The sequence below is a fragment of the Rhinolophus ferrumequinum genome, chromosome 27, assembly GCF_004115265.2.
Source record: "Rhinolophus ferrumequinum isolate MPI-CBG mRhiFer1 chromosome 27, mRhiFer1_v1.p, whole genome shotgun sequence".
NCBI classification, from domain to species: domain Eukaryota; kingdom Metazoa; phylum Chordata; class Mammalia; order Chiroptera; family Rhinolophidae; genus Rhinolophus; species Rhinolophus ferrumequinum.
In genome coordinates this window covers 25,817,934-25,845,286 of record NC_046310.1, presented here as the reverse complement: position 1 = coordinate 25,845,286, position 27,353 = coordinate 25,817,934, and the positions used below count along the sequence as shown (strand labels likewise).

Sequence of the window (27,353 nt, the reverse complement as noted above, 5' to 3'; positions counted from 1 at the left end):
CCTGCTATGGTACTTCAATAAGTGCTGTATATATTCTACCTGCAAGAAAACGAGACCAAACTAAAAGGTAAGATGCCCTCTTTAAAACATCACATTGTGAAAAGGGGAAGCTTTAAAAGTCAGTCGTTCAGTCAGCCGAGTATTAAGTACAATGAAGTCAAGCTGTGTCTACACACCATAGCAGACTTCCTGAAAAGGTTTTGTACAGAACGTGCCCTGCCACTTCCTGTGTCATGGTCCACGTAGGGTAGATTCTAAAACCCAGACTCTCATCCAGAGGGGAGAGAAAATGGACCCTCATCACCAGGAGCTGAACACGAATACGAGCACATGGACCTTAGGAGAGGTAGATTTGGTTCTTAACAATCGATCCACATGGAAGAGCCACGGGGTGGGCAAACACCCTGGGCGAGCACCTCCTCGGGCTCAGGCCAGGGGGAGCGACTCCTCAACAGGGACTTTCTGAGAGAGGCAGACGGCTCCCGGAGACGCCACCGCGGCCAGGGCGGGCGGGAGAACGACATAGGAGGCCGTCCGTGACTCTAAGCCTGGTCTCTGCTACCCACTCTACACTGGCTCATGTGCTCGTGCGTGCCTGAAAGAAGGTCAGAAGAGAAGTGCCACAAAACTGTATGCGATGACAATCAGAAAATCAGGGCCACGGCACAAAAGGATTGAGCAAATATAGCAACAGACAGAGTAAGCGCACTTGGCCATGACTGAGCATAAAATGTGGTTCTTCATTTCCTCAGCCAGAACAAAAAAGGAAATAGCTCTCATTATACAAATTCCCCCTCCTGCTTCCTTCTCACCTGAGGCCCAGCACCGACGTCAGTGCAGAGAGCAGGGAGACCGCGGTCACGTGTGTAAACGGCTGATTCCTCAACGATGAACATACCACGCACACTGGCAATCTTGAAGTTTCACTGGCGTGGTCAAAAACAGAGCCAGGCTGAGAGCTACTTCCTCATTTTTTCTTTGGCAGTTAACTCCCAAATGAGACAGATACGAATGCTCTTTTCTCCACAAAGAACTAAGGGAAAATAAACTCGACTCTGGGATTCTTCATTCCAACAAACTAAAGAAAACGACTTCAGGTTGTAAATTACACTGCACTTGACTGAGGCATTAAGCATAGTCACCAGTTAGAAGATGGTGGGTATTTGAAAACCACCATTAAGACATCAAGTACAAGACTACCTTACTTAGGAACAGACAAAAAAGTCTCAAGAAGGTAATAAAGAGGGAAAAAAAATCACATAAATTCATTGTTCTTGTTAATACTACATTTCAAAGGAGAAACAAAAGTTTTACTAGAAATGCATGTTTGAACTCCTAAAATACGTCTTAGACAATCTTAAAAACATAAAGATATGTTTAATACAGACGAATGCCACGTTTGAATAAAGTGTAGTTAAACTTGGCAGGAAGAGCAGAGAACCTGAATTCTTAAATCAGTGGACAGTTACAATTTATTTACACTTTATCACTCTGTAATGTCAGGGTCGCATTAAGATATCGCTAAGATCTCGCCAAACCTCACTCTAGCCAGGTCCCTGCTCATGTCACCTGACCAGGGGCCTTCGCTGGCCACCTCCCACAGTAGCGTCCCCACACCCCTGCTGTACACCGCCGTCCTCCCCGACCAGAGCACAGGCTCCCCTCCAAGAGCTCAGCCAGCTGTGCTGTGTGCCCAGGGTCCAGGACACTTGCATAGCATCTAGTAGGCACACAAATCGCTTTCAGAGAAAGAACAGATCCATTCTGGCTCTAGGCGTCAAAATGTTAGGTTCAGTGAAGCATCCTGGCACATACGTAAATACAAAATTCTAGAAGTTATTTAAGAATATAACCTTCAACAAACATGCTTCAGGGTATAGGACTTTATCATTAATATTAGTAAGATATTATACTAATATGCAAATATTACTGAGGAGAAAAGGCACAGTCAGTTGGGCGGCCTAGTTCAAATCGTGACTCTACTGCTTACTGTGTAACCTCTCCTACCTTCTCTGTCTCAGTTTCACAGTAGATAAAATGGCGATAGAAAACAGTACGTACTTCAGTGTCAGGAGGATTAAATAAGAATGTACACAGTGTTTACAAGTTTAAAACTGAGTGTAAGAACTGGGGGAAATCTTCTGTTCATTATTTCTTCCCACAATTCCAAACTAAAAACAGCGCAGAGGTAACAAGAAAAATTTATTTTTATTTGAAAAATATGTACATTTGTTTTCATTTTTTAAAAGAGTAAAAAGTTCTTTTCACCACAGGAAAACAGACAGTCAGAAGTTTGTGCTTATACATGCTTTTCAAATAAAAAGTGACATGTGAAAATGTGCTGGAAGAGACCGAGCAGAAGGGGACAGTAAAGCTCAGGCTAAGCCTGTAGCACCAGGGATCATCCATGCTTGTCATCTCTGCAGCTCGACCTGCAGAGGGGTAGGGGGCCGGCCCACTGACATCCGGCTGCTCCCTGGGCCATTGGATGGTGGTCCGCACTGTGCCGTCAGCCACTGCCAGTGCGCTATTCAGAGCCAGGGCTCCCACCAGCCCTTGTCTCGGGCCCTACAATCACCGGGGTTCCGTCTTAAGAGAATGTATATACAGCTCACCAGCAGGTGTGCAGATTTTGACCCAAACTGCCATCAGCTCATCCATCTGAATCTGAAAGCTGTGGGAAGGCTTCTGAAAAGTGGCTAGGCTGCTGCGTCTGCCCTCTCTACAGGGACTGGCCTGGTATGGACAGGTCTGGGGTTGGATCGGCCAGCAAGTGACGATGACATGATTAATAGTTGGATAGGTCAGGTCAGTCTGGTTCTGAAGAACTAATTAGTTCTGGACCCTGGCACTTATCCAGACCCTTACGGTGATCCCATGGGGGCTCTGGACACAGAGCACGAGCTCCTCAGGCTGCGCACGGTTAGCGGTGAATCTGTCCTTCTCAGGTCAGAGAGGAGCTGGGCCAGGTTTCGGAGGGTCCAGCTTCCTCCTACTTGTCTAGGATAAAGGAGGGAGAATGAGAGACATCCTCAGAGTCTCTACCACAGTTACATGCTGCGGCCAGTAAAGTTACAGGGAACAGCCAGACGTGAAATGAGCCACCTAGATCAAAAACACCTATTGGTTCCATAATATAAGTGGATTTCTATCTTCATTGCCTAGAATATGGGTCTCCTTTCGCCAGTGAGCATCACGTGACTACATGAGCGAGGAGAGAGGAAATGAAGATTTACACAACACGTACTAGTAAGTACTAGAGGTGTGTTTTCCTACTACTACCACTTAGTGTGTAAGACAAAGCTTTATCTGGAGCCTAACCACCTGGGCTCCTCCCTTCACAGCTGTGGGATCTCAGGAAAGTGATGATTTCACTGTGCCTCTGTTTCCTCATCTGAGCAAAGGGGAGGCCATCCCATGAGGCAGTTTCGGGTGTTCTGAGAGACTCAGAGGCGAACTGCCCTCAAGCTCTTACCACAGCACCGGGCGGACAGCAAGCACTCCAGACATGTTAGCTGTTTCTCATTTTCCTCCCAGCACACTTGTGAAGAAAATAAAATCCTGTAATCAGGTAATAGTGTCTTCTATTTACAGAGGAGGCAATTTTGCCAAGACAGGCAATTAACTTGTTGGGAGTCACAGAAGGTGACAGAGGTAAGAGCCGTTCTTTTTCCACTATGCTAGGCTGGCCATGTTATCGAGGCTGTTACTAGCGAAGGCCTGCTATACGATGTAACATACCCCTCCGTGAGTGAGACTTCCTCAAGGAAGCCAGATTGTGCTAAAAGGCAATCAGAGCGTGCTAATCTTGACATGTCATCTCAACCAAAAAAATACTTATTGTCTTCCCAGGTACAGGATGCTAAAGAACACTGCTGTCAGGCCATAAAAGTCACCTCATAAAACCTGAGTCAGGTGGGCCCAGACCTTCCAAAAGCAAGTAAGGCAACTCACACAGCGAAAGTGAAAAAGAGTGGCCAGCAGGGTGAAAACACCCAGTACAGCACGTCAGAATAAAAAGCGCACACATGTGTTTTGCTCCTGACGCGTCTGCCATAACTTACTAAACTGAGGCCAACAGCGCCGCATCTCAATGAATGAGCCGGCCCAGTTCCCAGACGCGCGCAGCTGACACAGGCTCAAGGCCTGCGGGGCCCCTTTACCCTCGGGGAGACACCTGACAGATCACAGGTCAATCGTTAACAATTGGAAGCAAGATGTCAACGAGCAGATAAAACGGGCTTGCTCTTTTGTTCTTCTTTCTTCCAGCGATCGAATTTTCAGCGACTGTATTTAATACATCAGCCGGGGAAGTCAGGAAACCTGATTTCCAGGCCTACGCGGGCCAGGCGTCCCCGCTCCGGGCGCGGCCCCGCCGCAGGGCCCGCGTCCTCCTAAGTCCGTCGGTCCCTCCCTCGCTCCCACGGCACGCGCGGGTCCGGAGCGGGTACGGGGCTGCCCCCGCCGCCTGGCTCTCCTCGTCCACCCTGTCAACAGTAGCGAGGGCCCCGGAGCATGCTGCCAGCTCTTTTCTCTATTCACCTCCCTCCCCTAGGCGGCTACGGGACGAGGGCGCGCAGCGGCGAGGGTGCGAGCGGCGGGAAGCGGCCGCGGCGTGACACCTCCCAGAGCCGGCTCGCCCAGGCACACACGCCACGGCGGCGTCGGAGAGGCCCGGGCTGCCGGCACGTCGGCCCCGGGCGCGCAGCCCCCACGGCTTGTCCGGCCCCGCGGCGACCCGGACGCCCGCCCGCTGCCGCCCACTCACCGCCGCACTCAGCCGAGTACTGGTCCCCCCAGTCCCCAGACTGCGGGCTGCAGCCGCCGCCTGCCGGGGCCTCCTGCTGCTGCCGGTGCTGCAGCTCCTGCTTCAGCAGGGACAGCGGCGTATAGTGCTCGCTGGCCAGGACGCCCGGGCGCGGCCCGGCGTACAGGACCCCCAGCAGCAGCAGCACCAGGACGCGCCCCACGGCGCTCGCGGCGGCCACAGCGCCTCCCCAGCAGCAGCAGCAGCAGCAGCAGCAGCAGCAGCAGCGGGCAGGTGCCATCTTCCCTCAAGGCGCATGTGCGGCGGCCCCCGCCGCGCGCAGCGGCCGCCCAGCCCTCACCCTCGGCGGGCAGGTGGGCCGTGGAAAGGGGGCGGGAAGGGGTTGGCATTGCCTGCTAGGAGTTGTAGTCCCGGCTGGGCTAGCCTTGGGGCTCGGTTCTGGTGCCAGGACTACGAATCCCAGCAGGCATCGCGCGGCGCAGGCTTTCCGGTTCGGCGTCTGACGTCTTCCCCGCCACTGGATCGGAAGTTCTGGGCCCGGGTGGCGTGGAAATGGGCACTGGTGGGCGTGGTGGGCTACGGCCCGGCAATGGGACTCCGGAAGGGGAGACAGCGGGCAAGGGGAGCACGGAGGGGCTGACGGCGACTCCTGCTGCCACTGATGCCTTGGCGTCCTGCCAGTACAGGTGCATCGAATGCAACCAGGAGGCCAAGGAGTTGTACAGAGACTATAAACACGGCGTGCTGAAGATAACCATCTGCGTGAGTTGTCAGGTGTGGGGTGTCCTTGGAAAGAAAATGGCGCGGCGAGATTTGGGGACCGTGAGAAACAGTGGAATCTGTAGTAGCTTTTTAGGGTGATGAAAATCAAGTTTGAGGATCCTCTAATATACAGTGTTCATTCAGTCCGATGCTTGCCATACCCGTTCGAGGTCTGTCTGTCTAACCTGTGCATGAATACCTGTGGTGATAGAGAACTCACTACCGTACACTGCTTTGTTCATATCGGTCATGTTTGTGGGTGAGACCTAACCGGGCGAACGGATCCTCGGGCGGAGATAGATGTAGGTTTTGTGCAGACAAATTCAAAGATCAGATAATGTTGACATTTGGGTTCACGCCAAAGCTAATTCATTCTTAGGTATTCTCCCCTTGATAGATAAGTGTTACCATCCTTACACTCCATAACCCGTATTAAATTCTCCTGAAATACTTCTTTTTCAGGTTTCGTCCATTGTGGTTATTGTATGGTGTACAAAGCACTATGCTAGACGTTGGAATATGAAAACCAAAAGAGAAAGTAAAAATTCTGTTTTCAAGGCGTTCAGTCTATTTATAGGGAACGATCTTATGTTTAAAAAATCACAAATTTGGAGGTTCTTTTGAGGGCACTAGCAAAGAACCTGTCACATGACAGGCAGTCAATACATTATCCCATTTCTGATCAGATGATTTTCTGATAAATTAGAAAAACATGACCTGTAGGAATATACAAGGGAGTAGACAAAGTGTGAACATGTACCTATTTAATCTGTTGTCAACGGGTACAATCACTCTGGTGCATGCACCGTCAATTTCTGTTCCTTTCTCAAAGGGTTTCCCTCACTTGGCAAAATGTCAACCCTGGTTAAATCCAACATATTCCCTGATCTGTCCCTACACCCCTACAGCTATACTGCATGTACTGTATGTTGCTGGTGAAACGTACCTTAAATTCATAACCACTAACCTCATGTGGGCTCTTGATGCCATCTGGCCATCACCTTATGTTTCACTAGCCATTCACATTCCAATGGTTCGGAACAATCATCACATTCCTTCTCTGTCCTCAAGATGCCCATATGTCCTCTCCTGCTTTGAGACCTTCCACAAATATTGCAACAAGCTTCCACAAGCTTTCCATGTCCTTGGCATAAACCCAGGAGTTCTAGCATTCGTTATCCACGTGCTCCATCTTCCCTTCGGTCACTGAGGCGCAACTGTTGGCATAGCTGTCTAAAGGCACTGCCTCCCCCTGTGCACTGGATGCCGTCCTCTTCCATTTACTTAAGGACATCCCTGAAATACCCTTCTGCTCTCTGCTGGATCACTCCCACAAACATAAACACCACTATTTCTTCCATTAAAAAAAAAATTCTGGACCCTACTTCTTCCTTTAGCTCATGCTGTTTTTCTCCTCCCTTTGACAGCAGAAATCCTTTAAGAGATGTTTGTACTTAACATGTTTATTTCCTCTCTTAGTTTCTCTTGAATCTACTTCAGGCTTTCTTTCTACCCACCATTTCACTAGAAACTGTTCTTGTTAAGATCACCACTGACTTCCACTTGGGCTAATCCATTCTCAGTTACCTATCAGCAGGATTTGACCTCATTACGTCCTCTTCGTGGAAATACCGTGAGCACTTGCCACGACATCATGTCTTGTAGTTAGTTTTCTCCTTAGCTAACTGGCTATTTCCACTCACCCTTTCTGATTCGGCCTAACCTCCCTTACGTTCTAATCCTAAGGCCCGGTTCTTGGGCCTCTGTTTACACGCTTACCTTTAGAGAGCCCATTCTGACTCATGGCCTTAGATTCTATCTAAATTTTGACAGTTCCCAAATTGTGGTCGACTTCCACCTGAACCCCTCCCTTGGACTCCAGGCTCAAACATCCAGCTGCCTACTGGACTTCTCCACTTGGATTTCAGTAGTCATCTCAAACTTGCACAGTTAATGGAAACTATACCATTTTAGTTCCTAAGACCAAAAAACCTTGGAGTCATGCTTGAGTTTTCTCTTTCTCTCACATTCCTTATTTAGTTGCTCAGCAAATCCTGTTAGCTCTACGTTCAAATTACATTCCAGTTCCACTACCTCTGCCGCTACCATGATGGTCCATGTCACCACCATGTCTCACCTGGACTGTTAGCATAACTCTAAACTGACTCCCTGTGTCACCCTTGCACCTCTTCAGTCTCTTTGCACAGCAGCCAGACTGATGCTTTGAAAATGCAACTTTCAAATAGGTGACACCATTCCTTGGTCAAATCTTGCAGTGTTTCCATTGCACTAGAGTTCGGGTCGGAATCCTCGCTCTGACTTAGGAAGGCCTTCCACCAGCTCCTGCTACTTTCTCCATCCCTCATCCCACTGCAGTCCCACTGGCCGCCCAGGACTTCTTAAACCCGCCGAGTTCTTTCTGCAGGGCCTTTGCACTCTGCCTGCGACACTTTTCTCTCAGCTGTCTCCCGGGCTGATTCCCTCGCCTCCTTCAAGTGTTTCTTGTTTTAACATCTCAGAGAGGCCTACTCTGACCACCCTATTAAATTGTGATCCCTTCCTAAGTCTGGCACACCTTGTCACGCTTCCCTGCTCTTTCGCCAGAGCACCTATCATTTTCTGACGTTCTATATAATTGACTTACGTATCTTCTCCCACTGGAATGTAAGCTACACAAGGACAGAGATTATGTATGTGTTATTCAGTAATGTAGCTGGGTCACCCACGACAGTGCCTGACACATAGCAGGTACTCAATAAATATTTGTTGAATGCATGAACCATTTCTAGCTTTTTAGAGGATCATATCCTTGGCAATTCTCGTACGAGGTAGAGAACAGTAAGTTATTACATATGTGGTTTAAATGACTTTTGGACTGGTCCAGTTAAATGAGCCCTCTGAAGGATGGCATCCATATAATAGTGAATATAGTCTTTTGTCCAAAGAAAGCTAGTATCTGTCTATGCACTTTAGTTAGTAATCTTTAATAATATAAAATAATCTTTTTTTCTCAATTATCGGGAGTCCGCTAAACAACAAAATCCCTTTCCTATTCATCAGCTTCTCTATACCTTTATTTATGGAAAGACAAAATAATTATTGGATAGCGGTTTAGGTAAACAGCTACGCCCACGCCCACTGCCCTTGTCAAACATTGCACTCTGTCACCCAGGAGACAGATTTTAGCGTTATATTTGGAATGTTGAATGGTCATACAGTACATTGTGGATTCATTACCATATACAGTCATTTCCTAATGAGATAGAGTGTGTAATGTCCTCAATTTTATCATGCTAATGCGTATTAATAGGCAAAACAGCATAACCCGGGAAAGATCGTTTAGTTGATGCTAGACTCAAAACTTATACCACAAAATAAATAATGTTTTAAAGGCTCTCCAAGTCCTGAGATTAAAAAGTAAAAAGTTTTTAGATATCAGGCTATTTGTTGTGAAAAACTATCCAGTTTCTAAGTGGTCTTACAGCCAGTAACTCACACATACTTCAGTCTCGTCCCTCTGTGTGTGGGGTCAGCCTGATCTCCTCCCTGTACTTTTCATCCTAATCTCCCTTCCCTGTGCTCTTCTTGTCTTACTGTTGCCGGTCCTCCCAGCTTGCCTTTCTGTGTTTCCCTAATTTTCCTCCATCCACGTCTCTTGCTTTTAGCCACTCCTTGTGTTTCAGCATTTCACAGTTTATTATAATTATGCTTAAAGATATAGTGCTTTTAATATCCTGTAGTGCCTGGCCTATTTTAAGTGCTCAGATATTTGATAAATTTATATGATAACAAAACAAAACAAGACTCCTTTGAGATTCTCATAAGTGTCGGCCCCATTCAACTACAGTATCCAACTTCCACCCCTACATGTTGGGTTCAAAGAAGAATAAGAAACAGCCCTGGCCTTGAGCTTAAATTCTAGTGGGTTCCACTTTTAAGATAAATGTTTGCTTATTATGGAGCTAAAATTAAACAGATTTGAGAATGAATGGGGAAGGGAGTCGTCCTAGACGTGATGGGAAGGAAGCAGCAGCAAGAGTGGTCATGAGGAAATTGGCCAGTTTACACTCTGCAAGAGATGTGATTCGCTAGGGAGTTGGAGACCACAGCAGCATAAAGTAAGTTGTACATGTTAAGATACCCGCGGTGGAGGCGTTTGATTCCCCAGGATGTGCTTGGTCCCTGTGCTGTAGCAATTACAGGACAAGTTTATCTTTCAGGACACTGCCTGTTAAGTAGTAAATGATGTGGAATGAAACAATTTTGCCAATGTAAAAAGAAAAAAAAGTACTGACTAAATTTAGCTATCTCTCAATAGAATGTTTTACTACATTTGTTTTTTGTGTGTATGGTTTTACTTCTTACATTCAAGGTGAAGGAAGCATTCAGGGAAAGGTAAATAATAGAGGCAGAAGAAGGAAAAATTAGGCCTACACTACTGGGGAGGGAACGAGCAGACTTGAAGAATTCTCAATGTTTATGAAATCCTCAGAATGCTAAGAAGTGGAGATGGGTCCAGCACAGAGCATAGCACATGATACCAGAAGCTGCTGCTTGCCTTTGGGTTCATGTCACCCTGGGCTCATGCCACGGTAGCACCTACAGTGGCATGTTTATCTGCCTTCCCTTGTAAAATGTGAGGTCCTTGAGGAAAGATACGTAGGTCTCAAGATGAATATCGTACACCTTGGAAGTGCCTGATCCATAGAAATGGCCAGGTAAAGAGAGCTGTCGTTAGGAGTGTATCAGCCACTGCAAAACGTTTGTCAGACAAGTGATGGCTGTGTCTCCTGCTGCTGGTTTCTGCCTACCTCCTTAAAATTCCAGATCCTATCTTAGACTTGTGATGCTGTCTGAAGGTGGGTTTTAGAGAACTTTTAAAGGACAGAGAGGTGACCAGCCCGCGGTTTCATTTTAAAATGAAGTAGCACGTAGCATTCATTTCTGGTCTTCCACTCTTGTTCCTATGAAGAGAGGAGGTATTCTCCATGTGGGGAGCTCAGCAACGGGATCTAGAAAACAGCTCTTGTCATGAACGTAGAATTTCCGATTCTGTGGCTTCTGTTTAGACACACTGGCTTACTCTTTGCTCAGCAAAAAGGCTGCAGAATTATGAACCTCTTCTGCCTCAGTTTTATTATTAGGGTTTCAATTTGAGGCCCTGGCACATATCCCTTCATTGGTTCACTTGATGACTGGACAAACATAGTCATTTCTCGGAATGATGTGAATGAGGTGGGGAAACTGCATAAAAGGGAAGTGAATCTGAGCTGGCCTTCTATTTGGGGTGCAGGGTTAGTGCTCTTGGGTGCACTTCTTGTTTCTCCTGCATTTCCATGTAATTAAAGGCTGTCCTAGAATGTTCGCATATCCATCATTTCTATTGCTTTCATCCTCTCCCAGTTTCAAAACGTTTTGTGTTTGAATTGTAGCCACTAGTTTACACAGTGATGTAACTTTGTAACTAACAGTTTCAAGTGTCTCTTTTCTAAAGAGCTTGCTCTTTCTTGTACACCTACATTTTACATGTTCTAATGGTGTTGGGATTTGATAACATTGTAATCACTTGTGTCCAAAAAATAAAAAAAACATTTCATAGGAATTGCTGAGAGCCCAGAGAGGCTTGGTTTGGGTAACCTAAAACCACTGCACAAGCCAGCTCCTTGCACACAGCCGGCATTCTCTAGTGTCTCTACTGGAACAGAGAAGGACCACTTTCTTTCCATATTCTCAATGTTTTGGAGAAGAAACAGGCTTCTCTTGGTAAATGCCACCCCTGGATTGTTGGCACTGCCAAATTCATTACTGCTTGGAACTCTCAGAAGCTCTGGGTACAGGTTACTTTTCTCCAGTTCATGCTTCAAGGACACAAAGTTGGAGGCCATCTAGCCAACAGACAACAATTTATCAATGAAAGTACACTAGAAATTTATTTTATGACGATGCCTTCAAATTAGACTTTTCTGGAATACTTTTCTGCCTAAAATCAGATTTTAAATCAAATATGTCTTTAGATTTAAATATGAGATTAAAAGATTAATGTTTCTAGCCTAGAAGATTATATTTAGTCATTTCTAAAATCAGGTCTTAAATAGATGAACAGTCTGTGTCTGAATGGGAGTTTATTTAAGTAAATGCTGATATGGCTTTATTACTATACAAGCCTAAAATAGACTCTGCTGTTTTGAAGCCCTTTAATTTGCTTGTTCTAATATTATCTTTCATTATTTCAGAAGTCTTGCCAGAAACCTGTAGACAAATATGTCGAGTATGATCCCGTTATAATCTTGATTAATGCTATTTTATGCAAAGCCCAGGCCTACAGGCATATTCTTTTCAATACTGAAATAAACGTAAGTTGTGATAATTTTTTTATTTTCTAATTTTGCTTGATGATGTATTTGCATTTTAAAAGAATAATTTCTAATTTTACCTGATGTTTTTGCATTTTAAAATAATAATTTTGAACAGAATTAAAGAACATTATTTTTAAAAAATTCTAATGAAGGTGGTTCTTTTATCTTGACAATATATGTAAGTTTCTAGAAATAGCAGGCATTAATTTTTGTTTTTTAAGTGTACAATGTTTAGTGAATATTTAAGAATGTGGTCACTGGTAGGAAACTAACAAACCATAACCTGGATCGCTGCCTTTTAGAAGGTTACCTTTTTTTTTTTTTTTTTTTAATTTATTGGGGTGACAATTGTTAGTAAAATTACATAGATTTCAGGTGTACAATTCTGTATCACATCATCTATAAATTACATTGTGTGTTCACCACCCAGAGTCAGTTCTCCTTCCATCACCATATATTTGATCCCCTTTACCCTCATCTCCCACCCCCCAACCCCCTTAACCCTCTGGTAACCACTAAATTATGTTCCCCAGATTAATTTTCAAAACCCCGTGGCCGTCTTGTGGTTACTGATTGTTTTCTAATCCCCTCACCTTCCCCCTTACCCCCACCCCCCCCGCCCATCTAGCAACCCTCAGTTTTTCCTCTTTGTCTCCAAAACTGTTTCTGATTAGTTAATTCACTTATTCTTTTCTTTAGATTCTGCATATAAGTGAGATCATATGGTACTTATCTTTCTCTGTCTGACTTATTTCACTTAACATAATGTTCTCTAGGTCCATCCATGTTGTTGCAAACGGTAAGATTTCTTTCCTCTTTATGGCTGCGTAATACTCCATTGTATAAATGTACCACATTTTCTTAATCCAGTCATCTACCGATGGGCATTTCGGTTGTTTCCATGTCTTGGCTATTGTGTATAGTGCTGCAATAAACATAGGAGTGAATAAAGATTTTTGAATTGGAGTTTTGGATTTCTCCGGATAGATACCTAGGAGTGGAATTACTGGATCATAGGGTAGTTCCATTTTCAGATTTTTGAGATACCTCCATACTGTTTTCCACAGTGGCTGCACCAATCTGCAATCCCACCAACAGTGCACAAGCGTTCCCTTTTCTCCACATCCGCGCCAGCACTTGTTGTTTGTTGATTTATTGATGATAGCCATTTTGACTGGGGTGAGGTGGTATCTCATTGTGGTTTTTATTTGCATTTCTCTGATGGTTAGTGAGGTTGAGCATTTCTTCATATCTCTGTTTGCCATCTGTATGTCCTTTTTAGAAAAAATGTCTCTTCAAGTCCTCTGCCCATTTTTTAATTGGGTCGTTTGCTTTTTTGGAGTTGAGTTGAGTGAGTTTTTTATAGATTTGTGATATTAATCCCTTATCAGATATATCATTGGCAAATATCTTTTCCCATTCAGTAGGATCCCTTTTTGTTTTATTGATGGTTTCCTTTGCTGTGAAAAAACTTTTTAGTTTGATATAATCCCACATGTTTATTTTTTCTCTTACTTCCCTCGCGCGAGGGGATATATCACTAAAAATCTTACTCTGGGTAATGTCTGTGAAGTTTCTTCCTATATTTCCTTCTAGGTGTTTTATTGTTTCAGATCTTACATTTAAGTCTTTAAGCCATTTTGAATTTATTTTTGTATATGGTGTAAGGAGGTGGTCCAGCTTCATTTTTTTGCATGCATCTGTCCAGGTTTCCCAGCACCATTTATTGAATAGACTGTCTTTACCCCATCGTACATTCTTGCTTCCATTGTCGTAGATTAAATAGCCATATAGGCATGGATTTATTTCTGGACTCTCTATTCTGTTCCATTGATCTATGTGTCTGTTTTTATGCCAGTACCATGCTGTTTTGATTACTGTAGCCTTGTAATATAATTTGAAGTCAGGTATTGTTATACCTCCCACTTTGTTCTTATTTCTCAAGATTGCTGAAGTTATACAGGGTCTTTTATAGTCCCATATAAATTTTAGGATTATATGTTCTATTTCTGTGAAAAACGTCGTTGGTAGTTTGATAGGAATTGCGTTGAATATGTATATTGCCTTAGGCAGTATGGACATTTTAACTATATTAATTCTTCCTATCCATGAACATGATATGTGTTTCCATCTATTTATATCTTCTTTCATTCCTTTCTTCAGTGTCTTATAATTTTCTGAGTACAGATCCTTTACTTCTTTGGTTACATTTATTCCCAGGTATTTTATAGTCTTTGGAGCAATTGTAAATGGGATTGTTTTTTTAATTTCTCCTTCTGATGTTTTATTATTGGTATATACAAATGCAACTGATTTCTGAATATTAATTTTGTATCCTGCTACTTTACTAAATTCATCTATCAGCTGTAATAGCTTCTTGGTGGAGTCTTTAGGGTTCTCTATATATAGTATCATATCATCTGCATATAATGATAATTTTACTTCCTCCTTACCAATTTGGATGCCTTTTATTTCTTTTTCTTGTCTGATTGCTGTGGCTAGAACTTCCAGCACTATGTTGAATAGAAGCGGAGATAGTGGGCAACCTTGCCTTGTTCCTGATCTTAGGGGGAATGGTTTTAGCTTTTCCCCATTGAGTATGATGTTAGCTGTGGGTTTGTCATATATGGCCTTTATTATGTTGAGATATGATCCCTTTAGTCCCACTTTCTTAAGGGTTTTTATCATAAATAGCTGTTGGATTTTATCAAATGCTTTTTCTGCATCTATTGATATGATCATGTGATTTTTATTTTTCATTTTGTTAATGTGGTGTATCACATTAATTGATTTGCGGATGTTGAACCACCCTTGCATACCAGGGATGAATCCCACTTGTATTGCTGAATTCTGTTCGCTAATATTTTGTTGAGGACTTTTGCATCTATGTTCATTAGAGATATCGGCCTGTAGTTTTCTTTTTTTGTGGTGTCTTTGTCTGATTTTGGGATCAGGGTGATAGTGGCTTCGTAAAAAGTGTTTGGGAGTCTTCCCTCCTTCTGGATTTTTTGGAAGAGCTTGAGGAGAATAGGTGATAATTCTTTTTTGAACGTTTTGTAAAATTCACCTGTAAAGCCATCTGGTCCAGGGCTTTTGCTTGTTGGGAGACTGTTGATTACTGATTCAATTTCCCTGGTGGTAATCAGTCTATTCAGGTTTTCTGTTTCTTCTTGAGTTAGCCTTGGAAGGTTGTACGCCTCTAGAAAATTGTACATTTCTTCCAGATTGTCAAATTTGTTGGCATATAGTTGCTCATAGTAATTTCTTAAAACTTTTTGTATTTCTGCGGTGTCCGTTGTCACTTCTCCTCTTTCATTTCTGATTTTATTAATTTGGGTCCTCTCTCTCTTTTTTTTAATGAGTCTGGCTAAAGGTTTGTCAATTTTGTTTATCTTCTCTAAGAACCAACTCTTGGATTCACTGATCTTTTGTATTGTTTTTCTGGTTTCTATTTCATTTATTTCTGCTCTGATCTTTATTATCTCCTTCCTTGTGCTCCCTTTGGGCTTATTTTGCTGTTCTTTTTCCAGATCCCTTAAGTGTGAAGATAAACTGTTGATTAGTGATGTTTCTTGTTTCTTTAGGTAGGCCTGCAATGCTATGAATTTCCCTCTTAGGACTGCTTTCGCGGCATCCCATAGATTTTGGGTCGTCGTGTTTTCATTTTCGTTTGTCTCGAGATATCTTTTGATTTCTTCCTTGATCTCCTGCTTGACCCATTCATTATTTAGTAATAAGTTATTCAGCCTCCATGAATTGGTGTGTCTTCCAGTTTTTTTCCTGTAGTTCATTTCTAATTTCATAGCATTGTGATCAGAGAAGACAATTGGTATGATTTCAATTTTCTTAAATTTATCAAGACTTGTTTTGTGGCCTAACATATGGTCTATCTTGGAAAATGTTCCATGTGCGCTTGAGAAAAACGTGTATTTTGCAGCATTGGGGTGAAATGCTCTGAAAATATCGATTAAATCCAAGTGGCCCAATGTATCATTTAAAGCTGTTGTTTCCATATTGATTTTCTGTCTGGAAGACCTGTCCCTTCTTGTCAGAAGTGTGTTGAAGTCCCCTACTATGATAGTGTTACTGTTGATCTCTGTCTTTATGTCAGTCAGTACCTGTTTTATATATTTAGGTGCTCCTATGTTGGGTGCATAGATGTTTACTAGGGTTATGTCCTCTTGTCGGATCGATCCCTTTATTATTATATAGTGCCCATCTTTGTCTTTTAATGTTCTTCATTTTAAAGTCTATTTTGTCAGATATAAGTATTGCAACTCCAGCTTTTTTCTCATTTCCATTTGCATGAAATATCTTACTCCAACCCTTCACTTTCAGCCTGTGTGTGTCTTTTGTTCTGAGGTGAGTCTCTTGTATACAGCATATACAAGGGTCTTGCTTTCTTATCCAGTCAGCCACCCTATGTCTCTTGATTGGAGCATTTAATCCGTTTACATTTAAAGTGATTATTGATAGGTACATAGTTATTGCCATTTTTAAATTTGTAGTTAGATTGTTTTGATCTTTCTTCTATTTACAGAAGTCCTTTTAGTATTTCTTGCAATGCTGGCTTGGTGGTAATAAATTCCTTTAGCTTATTTTTTTCTGGAAAGCTCTTTATCGCTCCATCAACTTTAAATGATAGCCTTGCTGGATAAAGCAATCTAGGTTGTAGGCCTTTGTTTTCCATCACGTTGAGTATCTCCTGCCACTCCCTCCTGGCCTTCAATGTTTCTGTAGAAAAGTCATTTGATAGTCTTATGGGAGTTCCCTTGTATGTAACCCTCTGTCTTTCTCTTGCTGCTTTTAGGATTCTCTCTTTGTCTTTAAGCTTTGCCATTTTAACTATAATGTGTCTTGGTGTGGACCTGTTTGGGTTTATCCTGGTTGGAACTCTCTGCACTTCCTGGGCTTGTATGTTGGTTTCCTTCATCAGGTTGGGGAAGTTTTCGGACATTATTACTTCAAATATGTTCTCAATCCCTTGCTTCCTCTCTTCACCTTCTGGTATTCCTATGATGCGCATGTTGTTGCGCTTGATGTTATCCCAGAGGTCTCTTAAGCCATCCTCATTGTTTTTTATTCTTTTTTCTTTGTGTTGTTCTGTTTGGGTGATCTCTGCTACCTTGTCTTCTAAGTCGCTGATTCGATCCTCTGCTTCATCTAACCTGCTGGTAATTCCTTCAAGTGAGTTCTTAATTTCGGTAATTGTGTTCTTTAGTTCTAACTGGTTGTTCGTTATGATTTCTACATCCTTCTTTATGTCTTCTCTAAGCTCCTTAAACATTCTTATCACCAGTGTTCTGAACTCTGTCTCTGAAAGGTTGGTTACCTCTGCTTCATTTGGTTCCAGTTGTGGAGGTTTCTTCTGTTCTTTTATTTGGGACGTGTATCTGTTTCCCCATTCTGGCTGACTCTCTGTGTTTGCTTTGATGTATTAGGTAGACCCCCTAGAGTTCTTAGTTCTTGCTAGGTTATCTTATGTGGTATGTGTCCTTTATATTTGACTTGCACTACTTCGTTCTTCTCCTCTGCGTGTGCTCCAAAGGTGACTCTTGTGTTGTGTATATTGTCCTGTTCAAGAAGATCTTTAATTGCTTTTTGCTTGTGAGTAGGTGGGGTTAACTCCTAGGCTGACTCGTTGTGAGACTTGGCTCTGCCCACCGCAAGGCGTTCTGCTGCGTGAGGGTTGACCACTTAAATGTGGTTTGGCCTCTATGGGCTCTAGTGCCTGCAGAGAATTCCCTCTGGGTGTGTGACTTGTAGGTCAAACCCAGTAGTACTCTGGTTTGGTCTGGAGTTGGCCTCTGGATATGTGGAATCTTGTGCCTCTTAAGCTGGGTCCTCCTGGTCTCTGTGCTCTCCGTTCCACCCTGGGATCCCCCTGCTCACCCAATTAGCGCACCTTCAAGTGATCGTTCCCCGAGTCTCTTAGCTGTTCTGTGTGATGAGCAAAGAGTTCTTTGATGGGTTATAGGTCCCGTTTGTAATAAGATCTGGAGGAGAACTCAGAAAGTGCGCCCCGCTGCCGCCATTCCTATGATATCTAGAAGGTTACCTTTTGAAACAGACATCAATTATTTTTAATAGAATAAAAGTTAAATATATCCAGGTAGGGGGAGAATTACACCCAAAAGAAGCAAACATTAGAAGAAAAATATTGAAAAACAAAGTCATTGCGTTTTATCCTTTGCTCTTGAGAGAATGCCTGAGATGAATGACAACATTGAGCCTAATCAGAAAAGTCCTAACTTGTAAAAGTGGAATTTTCAGAATACACACTTAGTGTATTGGATTTTGAACTCTTTAATAATTCGGCTCGGGTTGACAGAAAATACAGGACACCCAATTAAATTAAAAAAATCAAGTAAACAACAAATAATTGTTTTTAGTATATGTCCCAAATATTACATGGAACCTACATATACAAAAAAATTCTTTGTTGTTTAGCTGAAACTCGTATTTAACTGGGTGTCCTGTATTTTTACTTGCTAAATCTGGCAAGCCTCAGTTTAAGCTAACACAGACAGTAGCCATGCAATTTATTTATCCCTGTGCCCCCCACCCCCACCCCAAGTTAAGAACCAGGGCAGTTTTTAAATTACTAGAGCATTGATTATCAAACTTTGCCTGGGAAAGAGGGCGGCAAAGCCTCAACCAAAACCAATTAAATCAGACTCAATGGGGATGGGATCCAGGCATCAGTATTTCGGAAAAGTCCCCAGGGGGTTCACACGCAGCCAGGCGCCCCATTGTGCAGCTGGAGGAGCTCAGAAGCCCATACTGAGACCCATCCCTGGACTGCACTGGCTTTATAGTTCCCACTTTGTATCGATAAAGTTCAAGCCGTAGGAGAAACGATAGGAAAAAGCCAGTTCTTGGTGACTGGTATTTTCTGTTTTGCCAAAATTTTAGACTCTAGAATTTCCAGCTGATTTGCACGTTTTACTTGCTGTCTTTCAATGTATTAATTTATAACTCGTTCAGCCTAGGGGCATTTTAAAAAAAATTCCTGTTCCGTCTAATAGTTTCTTATCACGGAATCGTCAGATTAAATTGTTCTCTTATTGCTATTTCCACCTATCCACGAGTCACATAAATTCTGTGCTTGATGCTGTGTACGGCACAAACTACATCCCTCATATGTCTGTGCCTGTTGGTCTTAAGGACGATTGCCTAGTCTTCACCTAACTGAATGGCACTGTCTCTCTGACCACCAGCTGCATGGAAAGCTCTGCATGTTTTGTTTGCTTTGTGAAGCATACCTGAGATGGTGGCAGCTCCAAGACTCAACCCAGAAGCCCGACCCTGACGATTTCATCCGATATGCTAAGGAGTGGGATTTCTACAGACTGTTTGCAGTTGCTTCTCTAGGTAGGAACAAGCCATGCTTTCTGTTCTGAGCTAACCCGTATTTACTCTTGTGGTTAAACTTAAGGCACGTGGCCTTGATGGTTGGTAAGAGGAGCTAGTTTGTACAGGAGTTGAGCCTAAGTTTTCAGCTCTACCACTAACCTGCTAGGAGAGTTTGTCTAAATTATCTGCTTTGTTATTTTTTTCATTTGTTACCACAAGTATGGTACGGAAATACCATCAGATCAGAGGGTCTTTATCCGTCTGATGGATGTTATCAGATTAGAGAGTTTCATAAAATATTTTGAGACATAATATTGTTGGTAAAATTCTTAAATGGGATTTCTAATTATCCAATCAGAAGATGACTGAGGTCCCATCTTTATTCAAACAGATTATAACTGCCAGGCATTAGCCAACATATTGTGCTAATGGCCTCGTACCTACGTGATGTATTTAATAGTATTGCTTATCTGACTGTGTGCGGGGATGCTGGCTACTCCCCCAAATTCCTTAAGTTCAGGAATTGTTTTTCTTCAGTATTTGAATTTTTGACTTAGGTCAGAATTGTGTTGAATTAATTTCTGTGACTTGTATTACTTACTGGTTTTCATGCTTCTCTGCTTCTAAAATTCTTTGATTATAATGGAACATTATTCTAGTAGTATTAAGTCTCCAGTCCACTCCAGTGTCATATTTCTGCCCTATGTGTCCTCTTTTGTCCCCTTCTCTATCTGACCCCACTCCTTTGGTCCTCTCATCCCCATCCTGTGGTTTTAAAATTCATGTATATGCTGAGAATTTCCAAATGTACAGAATAATATTAAAAATATCTTTGAATACATCCCCTAGGCCAGGAACTAGAACCTAATATAATTTTAAACCATAAAGCAAAGCCTTTTAACCTCTATTTGGAACCTCTTTAGTTTGACTATATTCAGTTATTAGGTTGGTGCAAAAGTAATGGTGGTTTAAAAGGTTAATAATTGCAAAAACTACAATTACTTTTGCACCAACCTACTATAAAACATTTTCTGAAGAATCCAGATGTTTCTCCTATAATGTGATGTATGTGTTCCAGAAAAAATCTGATTCTGCAGAAACCTAAGTAACACAGCTTATGGGACAGGCCACTCAAAACATATACAGCTGGGTAATCAGAGGACTAACCACTTAATACAAATAATAACGCAGTGAAAAGAAATGTCCCATTGCTAGTTAGTGGGAACAGGGCGCACTGTCTCTGTTCTGACCGTGGGACACCAGAGGAACCAGTGCCTCTACTCGTCTGTGAATGACTCCCTGGGACGATGAGGCGTTGCATTCAGTTTGTTAAAGTTGGAAAAGGAAGTTTTTGATTTAGGTATTCAAAATCCTGTAGATAATTGGCACTCAATAAATAGTGGAAGAATAAACAAAGGAAAACGTCTTCCCGTGTAGCCCTTAGGTTGGGCCCCGTCTTCCAGACTGAAAAGTCTCTGTTCTGTGTTCTCTACATGGAGATCTCCAGCACCAAAGACATTTAAACAGAATCTTACTTCCAAGAAGGAACTTCAGAAAACGGATGATGACAGTTCTGGTGGAGTTACCTTTTCTTCAGTGAGTGATGAAATACTTCATGAAAGAATTGTTGAAATATTTCTGATGTCATACCAGCAAGATTTGCCACAAAAGGCAGGAGTTTATTAAATAGAGAGAGAGAGAGAGAGGGAAACAAGAAAATTTGGTCTTGATAAAGAGTCTCTTGATGAAGTCAGCTGATGAGCTGTATTTGGGATTGTGGTTTGTTTGTTTGCAGGGGATACAGTTGGGATAAGGACATTCATATTTTTGTCCTGCTTCCTCCTCAGAACAAGCTGCCTTTTTTATTGGCATTTTCACTTTCCTGTGGGTAGAGCGACCCATCGCAGAAGAAAAGCACCCCGACTTGCTTTTGCTGCTGAAAGCCTTGTTATTGTCGAGCTATGGGAAACTCTTGCTGATCCCGGCTGTCATCTGGGAGCATGACTACACGGCGCTGTGCCTGCGGCTCATTAAAGTCTTCGTTCTCACGTCCAATTTTCAGGCAATCAGAGGCACGTTGTGTTTGCTTCTGTCTTCTCAGCCTTCAACCAGGCAGAAGCTTCCCGGTTTATTGCTAGATAACCTGTTAAACATTGGAAATCTTCATAGAACAATGCCAAGGCCTAACATTGCTCTTGTGCCTTACAGGGAGCGCGCTGTCAGTGTAACCACGTGGCGCTATTTAGTTTTCCAAACGCTTTCATATGCATTATCTTTATCCTGAGGGGATCGCGGGGCAGCTATTCTTACCTCCACTCGTGAATGAATGGTCCGCATTTCTGTGGTCTGGCCGTGGTCAAGCCAGAACCCTTCCTACTGTGCAAAGGAAGGGAGAAGCCACGCGGTGCGTCTTCATTTCCCCGCACGTCGTGACAAGTGCTATTTTAAGTGAGCTGTTCAGTTACCTGATACTTTTTATCATGATGCTTATCGTCTTGTCAACTGTAAAGCCAAGAGTATCAATTTTTTCTGTTATTCTTTTTTATTTTCCCTTTTAATATTAATGGAAGTCTGTGTCTTGACTTTAAGAATATTTTTGTTACAAGCAGATACTTTGGTTCTCTCCAAAGTGGAAAAGTGGGAGAAAGTAACAGCATAGATTAATAGGAACAAATAGAGATTTTCTAAAACAGCTTCACAAAACAGTTCCATTCATACTGCCCCATAATGTACATATCATTTAATAATTACAATATAACATAACTAAACTCTGAGGAACTTACCAGTTGCCTCCTGTGCAGTGACCCTGAACGCCAGCCGGAAGCTCTCCTTTCTGGCCATCTTGAGTGGCTTACTGCTGGAAAGCACCGTGGTCTATCTCCTCCAGAGGATGGAATGGGACGTTGGGAGTGACTGTGCCATCTATACGTCTCAAGACTTCTGAGGAGGTACAGGAGTGTTCCTGCGTTCAGACAGGTCTCCTTCTCCGGTTAGACAGAAGCCGCGGACCGTAATTAGGGCCCTTACATACCCAGCAGTGCCCAGAGCCCAGTGCCCAGAGCCTAGTGCCCAGCACCCAGTGCCCAGTACCCAGAGCCTAGTGCCTAGCACCCAGTGCCCAGAGCCTAGTGCCCAGCACCCAGTGCCCAGTACCCAGCGCCTAGTGCCCAGCACCCAATGCCCAGAGCCTAGTGCCTAGCACCCAGTGCCCAGTACCCAGCGCCTACTGCCCAGCACCCAGTGCCCCGTACCCAGCGCCTACTGCCCAGCACCTAGCACCCAGCATCTACTGCCCAGTGCCCAGAGCCTAGTGCCCAGCACCCAGTGCCCAGTACCCAGCGCCTAGTGCCCAGCACCCAGTGCCCAGTACCCAGCGCCTACTGCCCAGCACCCAGTGCCCAGTACCCAGCGCCTACTGCCCAGCACCCAGTGCCCAGTACCCAGCGCCTGCTGCCCAGCACCCAGTGCCCAGTACCCAGCGCCTACTGCCCAGTGCCCAGCACCTAGCACCCAGCATCTACTGCCCAGCACCCAGTGCCCAGTTCCCAGAGCCTAGTGCCCAGCACCCAGAGCCCAGTACCCAGAGCCTAGTGCCCAGCACCCAGTGCCCAGTTCCCAGAGCCTAGTGCCCAGCACCTAGTGCCCAGTACCCAGAGCCTAGTGCCCAGCACTCAGTGCCCCGTACCCAGAGCCTAGTGCCCAGAGCCCAGTACCCAGAGCCTAGTGCCCAGCACCCAGTGCCCAGCACCTAGCACCCAGCATCTACTGCCCAGCACCCAGTGCCCAGCACCTAGCACCCAGCATCTACTGCCCAGCACCCAGAGCCCAGTACCCAGAGCCTAGTGCCCAGCACCCAGCATCCAATACCTGCCCAGCCCCTATTACCCAGCACCCAGCGCCTAGTATTCAGCACCTAGTACCTAGTGTCCAGCACCTAGTCCAATGCCCAGCACCCAGAGCCTGGTGCCCAGTACCCAGCCTAGTGCCCAAACCACAGCATTTGTCCTGGATCTTCCCAGACTGTCCACATACTGTGCCCCACTTCCACAAGTGCTTCTACTTGTCATGCTATCCATTAGGATTTCTGGTGAAGAAAATACGGTCACCTGTCTTTAACAAACCACCTGTCATTTGCAAACCATTATCCTCCTTTGTTATTTCACATTTTATACTTGTCCATGTCTTATATTAAAATTCCTCATGTTCATTTATGCCTGACAGACTGGGTAGTGCGGTGCCAAGAGAGACCATGCCTGAGGTTGCTCTGTGTCTTCCATCGTACAGGGCCTACCCTAATGAGTAGCTGTTGATTTGATTTCAGCAGAACGAGCCATTCTAATTACTTCTTTTATTATCCACAGTTTTATTCTTTACTGTTTGTGGCATGACCAGCTGCATCTGTAAAAGAGAAGACAAAAAATACAAACCAGCTCCTCATTCCTGTTGCGTAAAATGAAGCAAAGATTTGGATATACTTCCTGAAAAAGAAATCAATGGTTATGGCATTTGAAACCAGCCCTGTGACACCACAGACCCCTCTCCCACATACAGGAAACACTAAACCACATGCAGATCCCACAGACACACACACACACAAACACACACACACGAGGGGTGTTGCCCAGGGACCCATGTCGCAAAAAGTGAGGGTTTATACATTATAGACTACTTCAGCTAAACATATAAATTAAAAGAGGAACATAAATTCATGATTCACACATAATAAAAGATCTATGTTTCATTCCTTGGAATGTTTGTATCTTCCCTAATTTAAATGTCAAAGGCTTTAAATAATGTATTTAAAATAATATTTTGTGTTGTTACAACAGAAACAATTTTAATAAAATCAGAATAAACTGAGCTTTTGTAAATTTTCAATTCAGTATCTTTCCCTGTAACTAAGTTACTCTTTAAAATTAGCTGACCCAGAAATAACTAAAAACATCTGAATTATACACTTTATAGGGGTAATTATATCTCAATAAAGCTTTTATTAAATAAATAGATAAGCATTACCGTTCCCTTTTTCTCCCTTTTTCATTCATTTATTCTCTCATTGTTTATTCATTCATTTAACAGATAACTACTGAGCACCTACTATGTGTCAGATACTATGGGTACAGTAGTGAAAAGACATGGCCTCTTAAAGCTTCCGGAGTAGTGATGGATTTAGAAATATGAGTACAGCGTGATAAGTGCTGTAAAGGGGGCAGTAGGGGGACTAGGGAAATACGGAGCAGGAACACATATTCCAGTCCTAGAGGTTGAGAAGGTCTTCCAAGAAGAGAGGGAAAGGAAAGGAACTTTCCAGTATCCCTGGTAGAGAGAATGACAACACATGCAAAGTCCTAGAGGGCAGAGGGTATGTAACGCGTGTGTGCAGGGAACTGAGAGTGTACAGCACAACTGGGTGGGGCGTGGGCAATGGGAGTTTTACAAATGACACAAGGAAGTCACGTCAAGGTTGGATTATGAATGGCCTTGTGAGTCGTAATTTATCCTGAGGACAATGAACCAGCATACTCGTAAATCCTTAAAAAAAGAGGAGAACAAATCCAATTAGGACATCACAGAACAGCCGAAGGATGGCGGATGTTGACCACCAGATGGAGCCCATCAATGCTGAGGGAGGGAGAAAAACAGGACTCAAAGGCATCCAACCAAAAGGAAAGGGTCGGTTAAAAAACAGGTATTAGCATATGATCTCACTTATTTGCGGATTCTAAAGAAAAGAATAAGTGAATGAACTAATCAGAAACAGTTTTGGAGACAAAGAGGAAAAACTGAGGGTTGCTAGATGGGCGGGAGGGTTGGGGGGTGGGGGGGAGGGTGAGGGGATTGGAGGGCAGTTGGTGACCACAGGATGGCCACGGGTTTGAAAATTAATCTGGGGAACGTAATTTGGTGGTTACCAGAGGGTAAGGGGGTTGGGGGGTGGGGGATGAGGGTGAGGGGGATCAAAATATGGTGATGGAAGGGGAACTGACTCCGGGTGGTGAACACACAGTGTGATTTATGGATGATGTGATACAGAATTGCACACCTGAAATCTATGTAATTTTACTAACAATTGTCACCCCAATAAATTAAAAAAAAAAACAGGTATTAGAAGAAAACAACAAAAATGTAATACACTGATCATAACTTTCAAATCTTTGATCTGTTAACCCAGGTAAGTGAAGAAGCACATCACCCATTTAGAAATTCATACTCAACACATCCCTAGTCTTGATCATCATAAAGGTATTTGTTGATTTTTTTTAATCAAGTTTTAGAAACCTCTGCCCTTGGTGGCAGTGAGGTGTCCGTGGGAGGCAGTCAGCTCAGGGCTGAAGGATATGCCGGACGACAGAGGAAACCTGTCTGACCCATCTCTGATCTTAGACTCCATTCAGGGTATTAGTTACCCCATCACTGCCTGGAGGGAGAACACACAGGGCCAGGCTCCAGGATAAGGCCGAGGGCTGGCAGCAGGTACACGTGGAGAGCGACTGTGCCCCTGCCCAGCCCAGGCTCTGCATCTTCTCTGTGGTGTCCGTGGCCCTACAGTCCCAACAGTATTCATGAAGAATTTCAAGGATACAAAAAAGTAGAAAACGGTACAGTGAAAACATATCCACCACCTAGATTTTCTAATTGTTCGATTTTGCCCTGCCCTCGTTTTGAAGTTTCAGTGCGATTCTGAGGCAGCAGAATTGCACTGGGAAGTCATCAGGCGCTTAGGGTGATGTCTGCTCTCCCAGCCACCCGTCCCCCTACATCGAGATGTGTGACAACAGCGGGATCTGTATGAAAATCTACTTGATAAAAATTAAGTCACCTTTAGAAATCCCCATTTTGATTAACAAGCACATACACTCGGCCATCCTACAAAACCCACTTCATAATCAGTCATGGGTCACTTACCATCACACAGTGACCACTGACAGCCCACTGCCGGCTGTTCCGTTTTCAACACAGCCAAGAACCAGAAGCACTCAACTTGTGAGAGCACAGTATAGACTAATAAGGCACAAGAGAAACAGACAAGGGGTCTTTTGTTAAAAGATTTTCTATGAGAGGGTTTGAAGCCCTTTGAGCTAAATTGGGAGGAAAGCATCATGGTGTGTATACGCGCCAAAGAAAGAGTACTTTCAGATATTTACAAGAAGACAAAAATGAATAAAAAATTAAAAAGATATTTTAAAAATCATAAGAAGAAATTGAAGCTTAGAATGGTTAAAGGATTTGCTACAGGTCACACAAGTGTATAGTGACAGAATTGGGACTTAAACCTTGGCCTCTACTCCTAGTCTAATTAGGGATCCCGGGTCTCTCTTCCTTTGTTAAGAAAAGGATAATTTACTGTTCTTCAAATAAGGTTAGGAATAAAGCACAAGAGAGTTTTAAATAAATAGGGAACTCAAATGACTAGAAGCAGATTTAAATATTAGTCCTTTGTCTCCAAGTGAAGAAGCTATGGAAGAAAATTAACAATTTATTATATTCTTTCCTTGGTGGGACAGCTGTGATCCTTAAGAGTTGTGTTGTATCCTCTGACATCTAACACATCTAACCCTAACCTTTGATTATAAGATCGGGAACTTTCTTAACTGTTCTTAACCCAAGACTGAATTTAAAATGTTCTCTGGGTCCTGATGAGGCAACAGAGGAAAAGCATCACAAAAGCAAGAGACTCAGTACCCAAACCGAATTCTATTTATTTTTTCCTACTTGACAGTAATTATATACATGATTACCGGTGCCAGGCACTATTGTAAGGGCTCTATAATTATTAACTCATTTAATCCTCATAATAATCCTGGAAGATGCCTGTTGACTCAAGTTGACTCCAAGAGCCCATCGGGAAATGTATCCTGAGTACTGTATGTCGGAAGGGTTAGCACCTTGTAGTCGGCCAGCAGACTGCATGATGATGTCCCATTGTGACACAGCTAAACAGCTAAGGGAGGAAGAACACGCAGGTGCGTACAAATCTGTACCAGTTTCCTATGGAGGCTGTAACAAGTTGCAAATGGTAGTTTAAAACAACACATCTATTCTCTCCCAGTTCTGGAGGCAGGCAGTCCACAGTTAGTCTCCCTGGGCCCAGGGGAAGGTGTGGGCAGGGC

At 43.5% G+C, this 27,353-nt stretch overlaps 2 protein-coding genes across 9 annotated transcripts in view; one reads left to right on the top strand and one right to left on the bottom strand.

Annotated features, from left to right (window-relative positions):
* The window catches only part of TTC13 (tetratricopeptide repeat domain 13), a 70,214-nt gene extending 65,099 nt beyond the window's left edge, over positions 1–5,115 (bottom strand). For all 7 annotated transcript variants that reach the window (XM_033099648.1, XM_033099650.1, XM_033099653.1 and 4 more), the window contains exon 1: positions 4,769–5,115. In XM_033099648.1, coding sequence (XP_032955539.1) covers positions 4,769–5,048 — 280 coding nt within the window. In that variant the 5' untranslated portion in view covers positions 5,049–5,115. The remainder of the gene's footprint in view (positions 1–4,768) is intronic.
* Positions 5,116–5,292: 177 nt separating this feature from the next.
* ARV1 (ARV1 homolog, fatty acid homeostasis modulator) lies at positions 5,293–24,195 on the top strand. Of its 2 annotated transcripts, none has more exons than XR_004422297.1 (6): positions 5,293–5,530; positions 11,764–11,883; positions 19,107–19,260; positions 20,742–20,838; positions 21,090–21,314; positions 22,044–22,177. XR_004422297.1 is itself a non-coding variant. In XM_033099903.1 (6 exons), exons 1-5 carry the CDS (start codon positions 5,321–5,323, stop codon positions 22,184–22,186), a joined length of 852 nt encoding a protein of 283 aa, XP_032955794.1. In that variant the 5' UTR covers positions 5,293–5,320; the 3' UTR covers positions 22,187–22,190; positions 23,604–24,195. The 2 variants fall into 2 exon arrangements, 1 of the variants encoding a protein (XP_032955794.1); XM_033099903.1 differs by lacking the exon at positions 20,742–20,838 and adding an exon at positions 23,604–24,195 and having other exon boundaries at positions 22,044–22,190.
* The last annotated feature ends 3,158 nt before the right edge of the window (positions 24,196–27,353 follow it).